This window comes from Equus asinus, chromosome 15, assembly GCF_041296235.1.
Source record: "Equus asinus isolate D_3611 breed Donkey chromosome 15, EquAss-T2T_v2, whole genome shotgun sequence".
In the NCBI taxonomy this organism is placed as follows: Eukaryota; Metazoa; Chordata; class Mammalia; order Perissodactyla; family Equidae; genus Equus; species Equus asinus.
In genome coordinates, this window is record NC_091804.1 from 27,074,338 (window position 1) to 27,091,829 (window position 17,492).

General features: G+C 43.8%; 1 protein-coding gene across 2 annotated transcripts in view; it reads right to left on the minus strand.

Moving 5' to 3' along the window:
• Nucleotides 1–17,492, minus strand: part of EDEM2 (ER degradation enhancing alpha-mannosidase like protein 2) — a 26,882-nt gene continuing 9,390 nt past the window's right edge. For both annotated transcript variants that reach the window (XM_014850747.3, XM_070485802.1), the window contains exons 5-11: nt 17,135–17,260; nt 14,555–14,766; nt 12,203–12,344; nt 10,805–10,929; nt 5,725–5,869; nt 2,910–3,031; nt 1–559 (exon numbers count right to left, since the gene is read on the minus strand). In XM_014850747.3, coding sequence (XP_014706233.1) covers nt 65–559; nt 2,910–3,031; nt 5,725–5,869; nt 10,805–10,929; nt 12,203–12,344; nt 14,555–14,766; nt 17,135–17,260 — 1,367 coding nt within the window. In that variant the 3' untranslated portion in view covers nt 1–64. The remainder of the gene's footprint in view (nt 560–2,909; nt 3,032–5,724; nt 5,870–10,804; nt 10,930–12,202; nt 12,345–14,554; nt 14,767–17,134; nt 17,261–17,492) is intronic.

A 17,492-nucleotide genomic window follows, 5' to 3' on the forward strand; every position in this document is an offset into this window, starting at 1 on the left:
TGATAGTCAAAAGCAGATTTATTGTCATAGTTTAGTTTCAGAAACAAACAAACTCATCCAGTGGTTATGAGGAATCTAGGAAAACCTGTCCCAGTAACGCCAGCTTAGCGGTAAAGGGCTGACTAGGGCAGCTGAGAAGAGGCATTTTCTGCTTGGCAGGCTTCTTCTCCCCTGTCCAGTCATGGTTTTCAGGTGAGGAGAATCTTCCTGTTGGGGGTTCCCAGGGCCCCGAGCTCACAGTTTTTCTCTGAAATCTTGACCTATTCCGTTTGAGAGAGTAGAATTCCCTCATCAAGGCTTCCACTTCCCACTGCTCTTCCTTCAGCCTCCGGCAACAGTGCAGGGCAGCAGGGTCGATGGGGTGCGCTTCCGTGTTGAAGATGTAACCCCCGGCCCCCAGGATGCACTCTCCATAGGGGGTTATCACCTCATCGAAGGTGGAGCCGTTGTTGTGAATGAAGTTGGTTGGGTCAAACAGAAGGTAGAGGTATTTCACGGTCTCGGCCAGGAAGAAAGACTCCATGCGGTTGTCAAGCTTGTGGTCTCGCAGATCTTTGATCTGCCACGTGGGAGAGGGAAGAGTGTCAGAACAGTGTCACAGTGCAGCTGAAAGGGTCAGGGGACCCTGTCAGGAATTCCTGCTCTGCCACTAAGCAGCTGAGGGCCTTTGGACAAACCACTTAACTTTTCAGAGCTTTGCCCTTTTCCAAGCCCCCACAGACTCTCGCCTGGATTATCGTAACTTCCAACTGGGCTTCCTGCTTCCATCCTTACTCTAAAGTATATTTATATCATAAGTCCTACCTGTCACTGCTCCACTGAAAACCCTCTGTTGACATGTCATTTCATGTAGAGTAAAAACCAAAGTCCTTATCATGACCCAACAGGTCCCCTGTGGTCTGGTCACTGCTTCCTCCCTGACCTCATCTCCTATCACTCTCTTTCTTGCTCCTGCAGGTCCAACCATATGGCTTCTCTGTTCTGTGAGCAAGCAAGCACATTGCCACCCCAGGTTCTTGGCATTTGGTGTCTTTTCAGCCTGAAGCACTCTTCCTTCAGACAGCCCCATAGGTTGCTCCTTCTCTTCCTTCAGGTCTTTGCTCCAACGCTGCCTCATCAGAAGGGTCTTCCCTGACCTCCCTATATGACATGGCAATCTCCTGTCCCCTTTATCCTACCTTTTGGTGACTATAAACAGAGATCTAATCATCCTTTTTAATGACACTGTAAAAAGGGAGCATCATTTACTCAGCTAATTCTCCCTTGATGGCCATTAAGGTGATTACCAAGTGCTTGCTATTGTGAACAACTAATTAGGAGGCTTTGAAGAAAAATTCATACTGAGTTTACAGCATAAGCCGAGTAAGTCTCCTGGCTATAAACATTTATTTTAGCTTCTCAGAATTAGCAATATATTTTCTTACGCAAAACTAACTCTCAGTGGGTATATATTTCACACAAGAAATATGACTAAAACATGGACTTGATGAACCAAGAATTACTGTTCTCTTGCCTGTTTGTCAAAGGCCAAGGAATCATACGCCTATTCCCATCATTCGTCTTGGAAGATCTCCAAAGGGCTTCATTTTCATGGAAATAAGTCAAGCATTCCTAAGAAGGCCTCAATGGGCTTATCCACTTTGGCTTTCCACAAAATGCATCATATTAGAAACTAAAACATATCATTGCTTTATTTTTCCCCTAGACATACAGGTCTTTTCTTTAACATGTTCTACTTGTAGAATATAATCACATTACAAAATTTTGAAAAAGAAGGCTTTCTGTTTGTTTGTTTGTTAATCCCATACCCTAAAAAAACCTCTGTAGGCTTTTTGGCAAATTTTTTTCTAGACTATTTTCTTAAACATCTGGTTTTCACATGACTGTAATGATTGATTATTTACAGCTTGCCTGCTTGGGTCCTCTAAGGATGTGACATGGCTCTCACCCTTGACCCTTTCAATCCATTCTCCACAGAGAAGCCAGGGGGATGTTTCTAAAATACAAATTAGGGGCCGGCCCAGTGGCATAGTGGTTAAGTTCGCGTGCTCCACTTCAGCAGGCCAGGGTTCATGGGTTTAGATCCCAGGTGTGGACCTACACAGTGCTCATCAAGCCATGCTGTGGCAGCGTCCCACATACAAAATAGAGGAAGGCTGGCACAGATGTTAGCACAGGGCCAATCTTCCTCAGCCAAAAAAAAAAAAAGTAAAATACAAATTAGATCACGTCACTGCTCTGATGGAAATCCTACCAAGGCTTCTCATTTCAAGCAAAACAAAAATCCTAACTCTTCCCCATGGCTTATATAAAGCCCTATGTGACCTAGCCCCTGCCTCCTCTGGGACTTTCCTCCTTCCACTTTCCTCCTTTGCTCACTCCTCTCCAGCCATACTGGCTTTCTTTCTGTCTCCCAGATACATGTTCATTGTTTTTCCTACTAAGATGTCAGCTCCGGAATTTGGTCTTTCTTCATTGCTATAACCCTTGGCCTAGCATAGTGCCTGGCTCATGAAAGACATTCAATAAGGATCTGTGAGACTAGTAGGGCTGTTTCACTAAGGATCCTCACATTTGAATATAAGGCTATGGGACTCTGTATTTCCCCGCTAGAATCCATTTTATAGGCCTTTTCACAAAACTCATGCTTGCAAAGTAGTCTATTTAGACAGCTAAAGGGAGAATGCCAAGGGCATGGAGACAAGACCCCTGGAACTAATCCTAGCTCCACCTCTACTAGCTATGTGACCTTTTAGCAAATCTGTTAGCTTCTCTGTTCTTCAGTCTCACCACCTATAAAATAAAGGCACTACATACATCTTAAGGTCCCGTCCAGTGCTAATATTCCAGAGGCTCTTTAGCAGCAGGGGGAGACATTTCCCAATTCTTGGGCCCGTGGAAACACTCACTGTTGCAAATCCGCACTCGACTTTGCTGATTTTTTCAATGGATTCCACAGCATCTCTTCCGAGTTCTAAGAGGGTAGGATCCCCCGTGGCACGGTAGAGGTACATTGCGCTCTCAATGAGTTCTGAAAAGTCCAAAGCAGACCCTGCTCACCCAGTGGCTGGGCAGGGAGGGCTCAGAGTCTGCTCAGGGCGGTGAGAGACTCCTCCCCTCCATACCTTGCCCACAGGGCCCCAACAAGGAGGAATGTGGGACAACTCACTCAACAGTGAGTTTTCAGAACCAACATACCCAAAGCTTGGAGCTTAGTGGAGACCGGTATTAAAACAGACCATGGACTCTCATCCCAAGGGAGAGACAAGTAGCCAGGCTCTGGAATAGGGGAGGTGGCAGAGGCTGCTGTCTGTCTCCCAAGATCTGTTCCCTCTTCTTCCTTAGTAAGAGAATCCCTCACTTTAGCCAAGCACATGATTGCCTAGACTAACAACTATTCCCAGCAACCAGGTGTGGGACTAAGGTCCCAGACACCATAGAGAGCCAGATAAGGCCAGAATATGAGAGAGAAATAAATGTCTATCTTAATTAAGCTACCACTTTTTTTCTGTCACTCACAGTCTAATCTAATCCTAAAAATTAAGAGTTTTAGCCTGTCACTATAAGGCCCTTTCTGAGATGGGATGGACAAAAAGATGAAGGTTAAGATATTCAAGAGCCAGTCTTCAATCTAACAAAGATGTAGCCATGAGTTCACTGTGCCCAGAACAAGGCAACAGTCCTGCCCTGTTCTGCACCACAAGTGGAATCTGATATTCAGACATGGGCCCCATCTTAAGATTAATATTAGCCAACAGGAGTTGGTCCAGATAAGAATATTTATTCTGGAGAAGAGAAAACCCAGGAAAATGCATTTATTGCTTTCAAATATCTGAAGAGCTGTTGTGGAAAAGAAGGGTTTGACTTCGAGGGTGGCCCCAGTGGGCGGAAGCTGCAGCTCAACAGACTTTTCTGCTTCTTCACCTATCTTTTCTCAGAGGGAACTCCTCCTCCTCTCCCTGTGCCTCTCTCTCCTCCTGATCTTCTCCTTCCCTGTTTCCTCCTGGACCTTGATCAGCACTTTGCTCTCTTTTGATTTATTACTGCAAACTCTATTTCTTATTTTTGGAGAAAAGATCTCTGTCTGCCTCCGGACAATTGCTAATCTAATTGCTCATATTCTAAAACACAGATTGGGGCACATTTACTGGTAGGTGAACACACTGTGCGTGTTCAAAGACAGAGAAGTTGGTACTCTCCTGGGAAGTCTCTCCTTCTACTTCTAGCGGCTGGCTGGATCAGTGCACCCAGAGCCAGCCACCTTGATTTCTCTTCCTCACACATGGGCCTACACATGCTAATAACTACTTCAATTTCCTATATATCCGGCCAACTCCCTCAAAGAGGATGACAGCCCAAGTTTTAGATTTGGACTTAGGAGGAGGTACAGGCCCCCAGAGGCCTTTAGGCTAGGCTCTGTGCTTCAGTACTGATGATCATACACACGTACCAGGGCATAGGGCACTGGCCAATCTAATTATAGAGGAATAGCTTATCTTCCATTTGCTATTGTTTGGGGATAGGAAGGGTGACTGGACTAAGGCAATACTGAATTCCTGGCTGTAGTGCCTTCTTTCCACTGATGCCTTCCTGCCAGCCTATCCTGCAAATGGAAGAGGTTGCCTCTGTAAGTAGTGAGCTCCCTGTCACCGACGGTAACTGAGCAAAGACCAGATTACTACTTGACAGGGCTCCTAGAGGGTGATTTCAATTAGAAGACCTCTCAGTTTCCCTCTAACCCTGAGACTGCACAAGCCTAACTCTAACATTTAGTCCCAAACTCTGATCTTCATCTTATCTATTGATAACACCGGATATGATACCTTCTGAGAGTGTTCTCTTAAAAAAAATGCCATGAGAAATACCAAAAACGGCAGCCTCTAAGGAGTCAAAAGTGACTAATTTGCTCTTTCCAGTTGCTGTTTTACTCCTTCTTCTGTTCCTCTTCCACAACTCCTACACAATCACTTGGGTTAGAGGAGGCAGGAAATGGGGTAGAGGAGGGCAGAACAGGCGGAAGCCCCTAGAAGGCCGGTCCCGAAGCTCAAAGGCATTCAGGTGGGAAGGTGTGAAGAGTCGAAGACAATGGTAAAGTAACCTATTTTGGGGTAGGGGTGACTGTGTGCTGACTAAGCTTCCTTCCTCTGTCCCCCATCCCTTCCCCTCCTCACAGTGTTTAATTTCCCTGCAGTGAATCAGAAGATCACAGCTAGAAAGGAACTTGACATTTATCTAGTGTGTAGTCCTTTCCTTCTTGGCGTCTTGATTTCTGAGCAGCAAATGGGGAGGTGGACGGGACCAGATGATTCATTCCTAAATTCCATTCCAAAGTTCCAACATTCCATACTACAGAAGCATAATTTATCTGACCCATTGACTTATGAGGTTTGCCTACACTTCTGAAATCCTGATAGCAGGAACTCAAAAGGAGTCAACTGACTTTTCCATCTCACTCACTTGCCCAAGTTTGAAGGAGAATTGGGTTCCAGTCCCAGCTACTATACTTAACAGCCTTGGGCAAGCCATTTCAACCCACTAGGCCTCAGTTTCTTAATCTGAAAACATGGTGATAAATAATTCCTAGCAGGAAAACCACCCAGAGCCACTGGAAGAATCAGATGGAAAAAATGGACCTGCCAGTACTTGTGAGGCACAGACCCTTGTAGAGACATGAGAGTTTGGGGTTTAGAGAACCAGGGCCTGATGGCCAGAGATGCTGCTCACCCGGCCGAAGTGGGTAACCCTCTCGCTTCTCCACTGTGTATCCCTGAGGAATGTTGTAGAATTCTGGGAGCCCCCCAAACTGCTTCCAGACAGTGTAGTAGTTGAGGAAGGTCCTCATGGCGTTGTCAATGTCCCCAATGAGGCTCTGCAGGAGAGAAGTGGTTGTCAGCCAGGCAGCCACCAGGCTAAAACACAACCTCAGGGAAAAGAGAAAGCAAAGGCTTTGGAGCCAAAAAGCCCTGCCATCAAACACTGAGTCAGCCCTTTGCTCACTGTGTTGCCTTCAACCGATACTTAACTTCTCTGAGCCTCATCTGTAAGAGGGACAGAGGTTGTACACAAAGTCCCTGGTCCAGTATGTGCTCAGTCAATGCTGGCTGCTAACAGTTTTTAAGTAGGGAAGTTAGCCATCTGGTTCAAAATTCTAAGAATAGGAAACAGGTTGATTTACTAAGTCTCATGCCCGCCCTATACCCTAGCAGATAACCATTTTGTACTAGTTTGTAAACATAAGCAAATATGTATGAGTATATATTATTTTCCCCACATTAAATATGGCTTATTAAATATACGGTTCTGCAGTTTCCTTTACTTATTTAACAATATATCTTGACTTTTCCATGTAAGCACATAAAGAGCTCCCTCCTCCTATTTATACAGCTGTATAGTACTCCATTGCCTAAATCATAATTTAATTAGTTTCCTAATAATGGCCAGTTGGCTTGGTTGCAATCTTTTGCTATTTGCTATATCAATGCTGCAATAAATAACCCTGTACCTATGTCACCTCAAACATATGCAAAGTGTACCTGTAAGATAAATTTCCAGAATTAGGATTGTTGGATCAGAGGATATATGCATTTGTAATTTTACTAGCTGTTGATAAGTAGCTATTAATATTATTATAACTTAACATGGAAACAGCTGACCTTCTTGACATCTCTAGTAGATGTCTCAGCAATAGAACAAACCTGACATTTCCCAAACAAAATTCTTGGTTCTCTCACTTCCCCACAAAGTTGCCTCCCTACTCTCCGCCTCTCTTCCTTCTTAGTAAATGGAACTACTATTCACCAAGTTACTCTGGCCAGAAACCTGGTGACTCATTCTTGACTCCTCCCTTTCCCCCTACCCCATATCTATTCCATCAGCAATTCCTGTCAATTCCATCTCTAAAACATCAAGCTTTTTCTTCCTTTATCTCCAGAGCCACCACCTGGTCTGGTCACCAGCATCTCATATTGAGACGACTTCAAAGGCTTCCTCGTTGGTCCCACCACTTGTCTTCTCCAGTCCACTTTCCCCAAGGCAGCCAGAGGTAACCATCTTACCACAGACACCAGACCTCAGTGCTTCCCACGGGCTCAGCATAAAGTCAAGACAACTCACCATGGCCCTCAAGGCCCTGCACAGTCTGGTCACTGCTAGCCTTCCATTAACTGACCTCTCCTTGCCCTGGACTGTGGCCATACTGCTTTTCTTTGTTTCTGATAAACCCCCAACTCTTTCCTGCCTTAGGATCTTCACACATGATGTTTCCTCTGCCTAGAACATCACCTCACACCCCTACTTCTTCAAGTACCAGCTTTAATGTCACCACTTCTAAGAGGCCTTCTTGTCTAAAGTAGGTCCTGATCCAAAATTCTCTGTTTTAGTCTCCTACTTGTTTCCTTCATTGCAACTTAGTATTTTACATATTTGTCTAAGTTTTTCTTTGTGTCTCGTCCTCTATAAACTTCATGAGGACAGGGCTAGAACAGAGCAGGCATTCAAATATTTGTTGAGTAAATGAATGAAAAAATTTAACATCTTGAAGTCTCTTTTCTTCATTTATGAAACAACAGTTACACCTCAGTGTGTTGTGGTGATTCTCTATAAAGTGCCTGGCACATAAATCGTTCTTTCTTAAATATTTAACATATCATCTCTATGTGCCAGACAGACTGCCAGGCACTGAAGAGATGCTCAATAAATGTTAGCTATTGGTTTGATCATAACTTCAAAGAGAAATAACCCAGGACCCCTTCTCAAACCAGGAAAAGTGCCACACACAAAGCACACAAATCCTATACAAACCGAGGTGGCAAAGCGGTATAAACATACAAAGCAATACTATTCCTCCCTTAAAAAGGAAAGAAATTCTGACACTCTACAACATGCACAAACTTTGAGGACATTATGCTAAGTGAAATAAGCCAGGCACAAAAAGACAAACACTATGTGATTCCACCTATGTGAGGTATTTAGAGTAGTCAGAATCATAAAGACAAAAAGTAGAATGGTAGCTGCCAGGGACTGGGGGCGGGGGGAAAATGGAGAGTTCTGGTTTAATAGGCATAGAGTTTCAGTTTTACAAGATGAGAAGAGTTATGGGGGTGAATGGTGGTGACGGCTGCACGACAATGTGAATGTATTTAATACCACTGAACCGTATACTTAAAAATGGTGGAGATGGTAAACTTTATGTTATGTGTATTTTACCACAATAAAAAATACAATCATTTATTTGTTCCTCCATTATTGGGCATTTAGGTCATTTCTAGCTCTTCTTTGTCATGAACTTTGCTGCTAGGGATATCTCTATACAGGTTGCATCTTTCCCTCTTGAGTTCCCTTCGTGGGGAATACACACAGAAATGGAATTATGCAAAGTCAAAAGGTGTGATCAGTTGTAGGACTGGGTTGTACAAGAAGGTTTTTCAAGAGGAATGTAGTCACAAACAATTTCAAGGAAATAGATTTCCAGATCCTCAACTTTCCTAAAATGGAACTGCCTGAAAAGATGCTTCTAACACCAAGGCAGGCTGTCCATTCTCACAGTCTCTTTCACAAATGCCCTTCTGCCATTTCAAAAGCTAGGTGTACCTACCAACAATCTTTAACCTTACTATGGACATTGTTCTGGGGTATAAAAACTTCCTGAGCACCAAACTAGGTCAAATTTTAAACATTAGTGTAGGTGTTGAGAAAAATGAGTGACTCTAACTACTGAGTAACAAATCCTTTTGTATATCAGATAGTTTCCAATTCTCTGCTTTCAAAAACTTGAAAGAGGAACAGGTCTAGTTGTTAGCAGAGAGCTCATTAAAAATAATCTTTATTTACAAATATGATACACAATCATGCACCAGGGCTTTGGGGAGGAAAAAAAAAATTTTTGATGACAGGTCCTTATGTGAATTTTTTTTACCATATACAGGCTGAACCATATAATATTGCCATATTTGTAGGTCAAAAACAGTTGCTAGGGCTGGCCCCATGGCTGAGTGGTTAAGTTCACACACTACACTGCAGGGGCCCGAGGTTTCACCGGTTCGAATCTTTGGCATGGACATGGCACCACTTCTCAGGCCATGCTGAGGCAGCATCCCACGTGCCACAACTAGAGGGACCCACAACTAAGAATATACAACTATGTACCGGGGGGTTTTGGGGAGAAAAAGGAAAAAATTAAATCTTAAAAAAAACAGTTGAATGCTGGCAATTTTATATGGTTCAGTCTATTAACTAAATGATTTCAAAGAACTAAATGATACTGCAATAATCAAACTCCTCCTATCTCCATATACTAATTTATGTGTATAAGGCTCCTCAGCACTTACATCTAAAAAATGAAAAGCAGGAATAAAATTGATGCTTCCTGATACCCCATTTTACCAATATGTATTATTCACACACAAATATACAAACTACTTAAAAATAAGAAAGCCCCAAAAATCTCACTAAGAAAGGCATTTCCAATAAAATTGCTTTTAGGTTTTACAATTATTTTTCAAAAATTGTAAGCTATTAATGTTGTTTTAATCGTTTACATATTAATGAGAAATAAATCCAGAAGAAAACGAATACTCAGAGCATATGGTCACAGGAAATTTTAAAATATTTTTAAATTCTTTACAGTTCACAAGTTCTTTACAGTCACAAATGATAGGGTATCAGTAAATTTTTTTAAGCATAAAATATATTAGGATAAAATTCTGTTGGGGGGAGTAGAATGGAAATATGAGTTTGAGGAGAAAAAGGAATGGTACGCAACTATTTAAACTCATAAGATTAAAAACATGCAGGTGGCTCTACAGTTTTTCAAAATTCTTTTAGGGGACACTCAAGTAATAAAATTTGAAGCTCTTAGAGGAGTTGGACCAATATTTAATATTACCAACAAGTTCTCTCTGAGCCTGTTTCCCATCTGTAAAATAAGAGGGCTGGCCAAAAGTATATAATGGGGAACTAGTTAAGTAAATTGCAATATATCTATTCAGTGGAATATATGCAGCTGTTTAAAAAAAAGTAAAACTGATCTATGTGTATCAATAAAAAATGATCTTTAAGACATAGTGAAAAAGAATATGTATAATATGTTCCTATCTACGTAAAGAAAAAAGGAGGCTATAAATATAAAATATTTATGTACATGGATTTCTGGAAAGATACACAGAAACTGATAATAGGCACTGGATTGGGGAGAGAGTCTGAGGGTAGGGGGCTTGAGAGTTACTTTTCATTACACTCCCTTGTGTACTTTTTAAATTTACCACCATTTACATGTTATTACCTTTTCTTAAAATGAAAAAAAAAGAGAACAAGTTTATGAACATATTTTGGTACATCTATGGGATAGATAAGATAGACTCTAAGATCCCTTCCAGCTGCAACTCCACCAGACTGTGTAATGGAAAAACATCATAACGGGAGGCAAAGCAGCCCCAGCTGCTTTCGTGCCCTTTCTCAGGCCCGCTGTCAAGAATGAGGAGATTTGACAGAAATGGCCACTGGAGAAATAGTTGTTGCCAACGGCTGTTACTACCCAGCCTGGAAAGACACTGTCTATTTTAAGCGGTACAATACTCTGTAGCAAACTGGAAGCTCAGTTCCTGACACTTTAAAGCTCCCCTTGGAAAATTCAGTTTGGCAGAATCTTAAATCTGTCTAATTCACTCTAAGTCTCTCTTCTATCTCCAACCTGGGCCTCGAAAAAACGTACTCAAGCAATGAAAGTACCTTATTTGACTTATACATCAGAATGAGCTGGCTGTGCCAGTTCCATAGAAAAATGACCACTCTCTCTAATCGTTCCTACCTGAAGACCAGGCCAGTAGGCCTCCAAGGACTGGAATACTGGCATGGACACAGTCCCTTTGTACATCTGCACCCACAGGTACCAGTCATCGAAGCGGGTGTAATTCCGAATGGCTTTGTTATACTCTGCAGTGGAGATGGGATAATGAACATGTCAGTGATTAGGGAGACAAAAGGCAGTGTCAGCAACAGAAGCATGGACTTAAACTTTTGAAAGATGATATGATGGCCTGGCCTCAAAGCAGACTAGGCTGCAACGAGGCACAGAGGAAGGAGCCTGGGTTCTGGAATCAAATTTCTAGGCTCAAATTCTAGCTCTAGCTTTACCACTTGTTAGCTGTGACCTTGGGCAAGCTTTTCCCTCCTGAGCCTCAGTCTTAGTATCTATAAAGCGGGGTAAGTGATGTTATATACTTCATGGGATTGTTCAGTCACTGACCCACTCAACAATATTCACTGAGGACCTCCTAGGTGCCAGGAAGCTAGGGGGTGGTAAACAAGTCAAAATCCAGCCCTCAGGGAGCTTACATTCTGGTGGAACTTCAGCTTATATCCCCCCCACTCTGAACTGTAAAGCCATGAGGGCCAGGACTTTGTTTTGTTTCTTGCAGAAAGTGCCTAATAAATATGTACAATAAATAGCTGAATGAATGAAGTACCAAATATACATGCAAATGAGACAATCTCAAATAGCGTTGTAAGGATTAAATGAAACAGTCCATGTTCAGTGCTTGGCACATCAATGGTACTCAGTAAATACCTGCTGAATAAATGAATGGTAGATATAGCAATTATTATTATTAGGTAGAAAACAATTCCTCAATATGATTTTTACTAGTGTCTAAGGTCCTGGAGAGTAAAACGTTTTTATTCAACAGGTTAATCTACCACCTACCTACCTCATGCAAAGCATTGTGGGAAATACAAAGCTGAATAAGGCATGGATGCTGCACTCAATGGGTAGAGCTGTAACTGTGGATGACAGCTGACTGCAAGAAAGATGTTGATGGCCCTAAATTCTGAGGAAGGATTAAGTTACTTCCTGGGCAAGGTAATATCTAAGCTGGGCCTTGAAGGGTGAATAGAACTTGGACACATAAAGATAGGTATTCATAAAAAAAGGTATTCTAGGAAGAGGAAACACCATATGCAATGGCCAAGAGATAAGAAATCCAGGGCCGTGTAAAGAATGCAGCATGGTTCAGTTGGCTCTTGCAAGAAGGCATGAAGAGGTGTAGTGGGTATCAAGTGGGTAGTGTAAGTCCATGGTGGCTTTGAATGCAGACTCAGGTATGCAGAACTGGGTCTGTTGGTACTTGGGAGCAACTGGATGTTTATAAATAACCACACATCAGTAGGAAAAATCATGGGGAAAGCCCCCTTACTCTGCCCTTTTTACCTAGAAACATTGCCATGAGCTTCTTATCCTGAAGCAGGATGGCTCCTTTCACCAGGTACTCAAAGTAGGAGTCCACGCCAGCACCGATGCCTGCGTCCTGGGCCACCCACTTGCCAGTGAGCACATCAATGTGGTTGCCAACCTGGGAGAGAGACACGTAGTTCCAAAGAAGGGCCTAAGACCAAACAAGGATCTTCCCACACTCCAGAATGCCTAGTGAGATGCAAGGCAGGCACCCCAGTACTTCCTGGGAGACATGCAGGCTATCGAGGTACAGAGTTGAGGGGGCAAGGCTGGATCATGGCCAACTCTCCTGCATATCTGCACAGTGGAGATGCATCTCATGCATATTTATGAGGGCTTAATTATACACATTGGGTAAAAAATGAAAAAGAACAATGATTTGGAGTGTTTAAGCCCTGCCTAGAGTGACTGTGATCTGGAAGATGAGAACTTGCTATTCCCAAAATCTGTTTCAGACTTCTTGGCACTCTGCATGTGATTCCAGTGTCTAAAGACACAAGACATGCTCTACATATTTCCATAAACCAAGTCAGGAAGGACATCCAGGAAACTGATAGAGTGGCTGCTTGTAAGGAGAGCAACTGGGTGGCTGGGGGACAGGGGTCAGAGGAGACTTCACAGACGTCACTGGGTACTTCTTGTATCCTTTGACTTATGAACCATGTGACCTGGAAAATCATTTAAATATAGATTTTAAAAGATTGAAATGAAGAGATACATTGTTTCTGTAACTCAGACTCTGATGGAAACTGATAACTTCATCTGGTACTCGATCAAAGAAACAGCTAACTGTTTTGTGTTAGTTTGAGTTCCCCAAGGAGCAGATCCTCAGTAAGGAAGACTGCAAGTAGATGATTTGGAAGGCAAGTCCTGGAAACACCCACAGAGGAGCGGAAAGTGAGGAGGAGGAAGGGAGGCAGCCCATAAAGGGTGTGCTGTCAGGCAAGTTACAACTGTAGGAACTGGAGCTCAACCCTGCCGGGCAGCTCTGGGAGTCAGTGGAGAGCATAAGCCTCGGCATTGTCCCATCCAAGGGATGGGGAACTGGGGTGATTGTCCACAAACTCCCATCAGTATCAGTCACTGATTGAGAACTGCTCCAGGGGAGCATTAAGTCCTGATACTTCCAGCTGAGGGCAAGCAGAGCAGGATCCAGGCACCAGAAAAGGCCCGCAGGCAAAGAGACACGGGGGATGGGGGTCAGAAGACAGGCCAGTGTGCATGGGAATGGTAGGGGCTGAGAGGATACAGGCTGGGCACCCACAGAGTCCACCATGGTTCCAGCGCTGGAGACTTACAAGGGGGTTACTATAGGTCTCCAGAGCGGAACCTTCTTAAGGGATTTTCAAGGATTCCTTATAAGGGTTTCACTTTTCAAGCTGACTTAGAACCACATTTGCATAAAATGTGCCTTCACCTGCATCACTTTCAGACAACACAGTCTTTCTAAGTGATAATGATTCAGCAAAGGACATATTAATACGTCAACATTACTGCTGAAGTAACTGAGGATCAGAGTTTGGGTGACTTGCCCAGGGTCACATAGTTTCATCATAGCCAGGCCAGGGCTCAAACCCAGGTCTGACTAATTTTAGTGCTATTTCCTGGACAGTTTTGGCTCAGTTATTGTTAGTTTCACTGGATTATCCAGTTTAGGAGCTGAAACCAAACTTAGAGATCATCTGGCCCAAAGTGCATCACATTTCTATGGGTTTATACGTATTGGAGAGGAAAGGGAAGCTCTGTGGTCACATAAGTTTGGGAAATGTTGAGTTAAACAAAGTTAAATAGACTTATTTATCATAGGACTTCATAACCTTTAACCTGCTCATGTTCATTATGCCTGTCGAACAGAAGGATATTATACATAGTACTCTCCAAATTTAATTGACCAGGAATCATTTTTTCATGGAACAGCTACTCAACAATCTCTCAGAACTGGTCTTCCATAAATCACAGTTTTACAAACAAAAATAGTAAAAATGAGGGCCAGTTGGACTGATGATCTAAGGTCACTGAGTGAGTCAGGGGTATGAAGCATATGACCTACTCCCCAGAAATCAGAGAAGCTCAAGGAGTCAAAGCCTAACACAGCTCCTTTCCCCTGCCAGAGGAGGTGCTTTCATGCTCTCTTCCCTTCTGTGCCAAAACATGAATTGGAGGCTTGTTCTACTTTTGGTGTCATGAGCCTAAGTCCTGGACCCTTCCTGAAGTCACCCTCAGTTTCCTTTGGCTGGACTGCAACTTGTTGCTCAGAGCCCCTAGCCTCGTAAGCAGGCGCCAAGGTGGCTGACTTGACTCAGACAGGAAGGGCATCAGCAGACCTACCAGCCCAATATCTGACCGGCTCTCCCAGAGGCGCATCAAGGCCACCCTGGCCACATCTTCAAACACGGGGTCACCAGTGAGGCTGCTCAGGGTGGCAAATTCGACAATGAAGGTCCCGATCCCTGCTGTACAGGTGACAGGGGTCTCTCCTGGGTTCACGCCATGAAGCAGGTTCACTGTTCCATACGGCATGCCAGTAGGGGTCTGAAAGGCTGAACAATCGCAAAATTATGACCCTAGATAGGAGCACGGAGGTAAGAATGGTTCAATACAGGCCCAAAGTCTTAGGCCTTGGCCAGCACTTCCCTGTTTACCTCCTGGGTGATCCAGGAGAGAGCCAGAGAAGGATAAATGTCACAACTGGAGGGCCCTCAGTGGCCACCTAACCCAGATGCTGTCAGACACTGCTCCACATGAGCCTCCAGCTCTTACCCATGATGAGGAGGAGAGCAGTGGGCTGCGCTCCAGGTTGTCACACTCCACATACGCTCGCTTTAGCTAGAGCCAATCTACTTTTATTTATTTTACACCATGCCTTCCGAGGCCAGGCAGGTAACTTAGCGTGAGGCAGGCGGGGTTTAAGCCATAGGGAGTGGCAGGGCATGCGGCACACTGAAGAGCATGCTCCATTAAGAGCCATTCATATATTTTTTAACTTTTTTCTTTCAATTTTATGGAGATATAATTGACATACAGCAATGTATAATTTTAAAGTGTACAGCATAATAACATGAATTACATATATTGTGAAATGATTACCACAATAAGTTTAGTTAACATCTATCATCTCATATAGATACAAAAACAAAAAAAGCTTTTTTTCTTGTGATGAGAACTTTTGGGATCTACTCTCTTAGCAACTTTCCAATATATCATACAGCAGTGTTAACTATAGTTATCACGTTGTACATTACATCTCCAGTACTTATTTATAACTAAAAGTTTGTACCTTTTGACCACCTTCATCCAATTCCCCTCATATACTTGTTTACACACCCCAACCAAATGAAACATATGTGTAGACCCTAAACAGTCCCAGAAGAGCTAGTTGGAGATTCCTGCTTTAAATAAAGAATTTGGGGGCTAAATTTTTTTTTAAAAAAAGGACATAAACCACTAATGTGGTCCAAGCTTCAATTTACAGGGAGGAAAAGTTACACTTGTAAAGAAGTGACTCAAAGGTCACACACAGAGGGCCAAACAGAGCTGGGATGGGAAGGCCTGCCACGCACCCATTCCCTTTCCCCCCTCCCCACAAGCCCAATGATCTGCCTACCCCATGCCAGTGCCTTCCGATTCAAGGCAAGGAACTAGATAACCAGCTCGAGTCAGAGATTTCCTCTCCGGGCCAAAAGGTCAAACAACCCTGAGCAGCCTGTGCGTCACCAAACTGTGAAAAAAGTTGTCAAAACTTCCAAGAGCCATAAGGTCCAGCAAGTTTGCTGTAGAGGAGAAACTTCCTATGTGGCAGGCACAAGTGACAAGCAAGGAGAATGCAAGTCACAGCCAAGAAGGGCTCAAAGGAATATTTCAGAAAAGTCAGGCAGTGTTAAAAAGAGAGAGTGACAAAATGCTATTACTTGACCTGAACGGTAGATACACTGGTGCTGGATCCAATATGCAATTTTCAATATGTATATTTCTCAATACAAAATTTTTTAAATGACAGAAGCAAAGAAGGGAGAAACCAGGCAGAGTTTCCTCTATGGATGAGTCACACAGGACATGATGTCTGTAAGGAGACGCTCAGGCCATGAGCAATGAGACCTGAATCCAGCTTGCTCACTCTCCTCAGCTCTTCCCCAAGGATGAGAGGCAAGTACGGCGTGAAAGGGAGAAGCAAGATGGCCGAGGGGCTGGTGGAAAGCATAGTGTGACGTGTTTGGGTGTGAACAGCCCTCAGAGCCACCACCACACCCTGAAGAGAACACAGTGTCCAGTCGCTGCTTCCGAGCCCAGCTACTGCCCCACCAGACAAACACACTGAGGCTTGGCCTGTAGCCCTGGACACAGCTCAGCTACAAAATAAGTCCCTCTCATTTCAGTGGTGTTTGAGATTCTCTAAGCACTCTCTCCTCTCTGACCTCATTTTACACCTCCCAAAAACCCAGTGTGGCGGGGAGGCAGGAATTATGATTCTCACTTGATAGATGGGAAAACTGAATCAAGGAGGGGAAGAGTGGCTTGGTCAAGATATTGGCTGGCAGAGCCAAGTCTAGAACGTGGGGCTCCTCATACTCAGACCAAGGCTCTTGTCTGGAACCCTTTTATTCCAGCAGCGAGTGGGCCCCAGAGGGGGAGAAAGGGCTCATTCAAATAAGGGCAAGGGCCTTCTACCATCAGGCTAGCCTTCAGCCCTCCCCTGCAAACAGTCATGAGGTCAGCTCATCTACCATGGGCCAGGGCCCCAGCAAGCCCCCCAAATGCCCATGGCTCTCCTGATTTCCATGGTGGGCACCTGGAGGTAGAAATATTAAGTGTTTGGGAGAGGAAATAATTCAGCATTGCCACTCTTGTCTCCAGCAAGAAAAGTAGGACCTATCAGACTTCATCTCTCCCCCATCTCAGTGTGGGTCTTACCTGGGAGGAGTTTTCGGGCTGCCTCCTCAGCCATCCTCAGGAGAGGTCCAGAGCAGGGCCATCCAGCCTCCACTTCCACCCCAGCCTTCTTTGATAGCAGGTGGGCAGACAGAAGTCCTCCTACCACTACAGACAGTACAAAAAGCAACTGTCAGAGTTCCAAGGACCAGTCTTTCCCTTGGGCAAATTAAACCTAAACACTCTGTCAGGCAGTTCACTGGCAAGGGAATACAGCCATGTAGTGAAAGAAGAGTCCCTTAATCCCACATATTGGTATAGCATTGAGTTTACAAAGCTTTTTCTCTTAGTAGGTCACAAAAACAACAGTTATCATATTTTTTTTAGTCCCTACTGCACA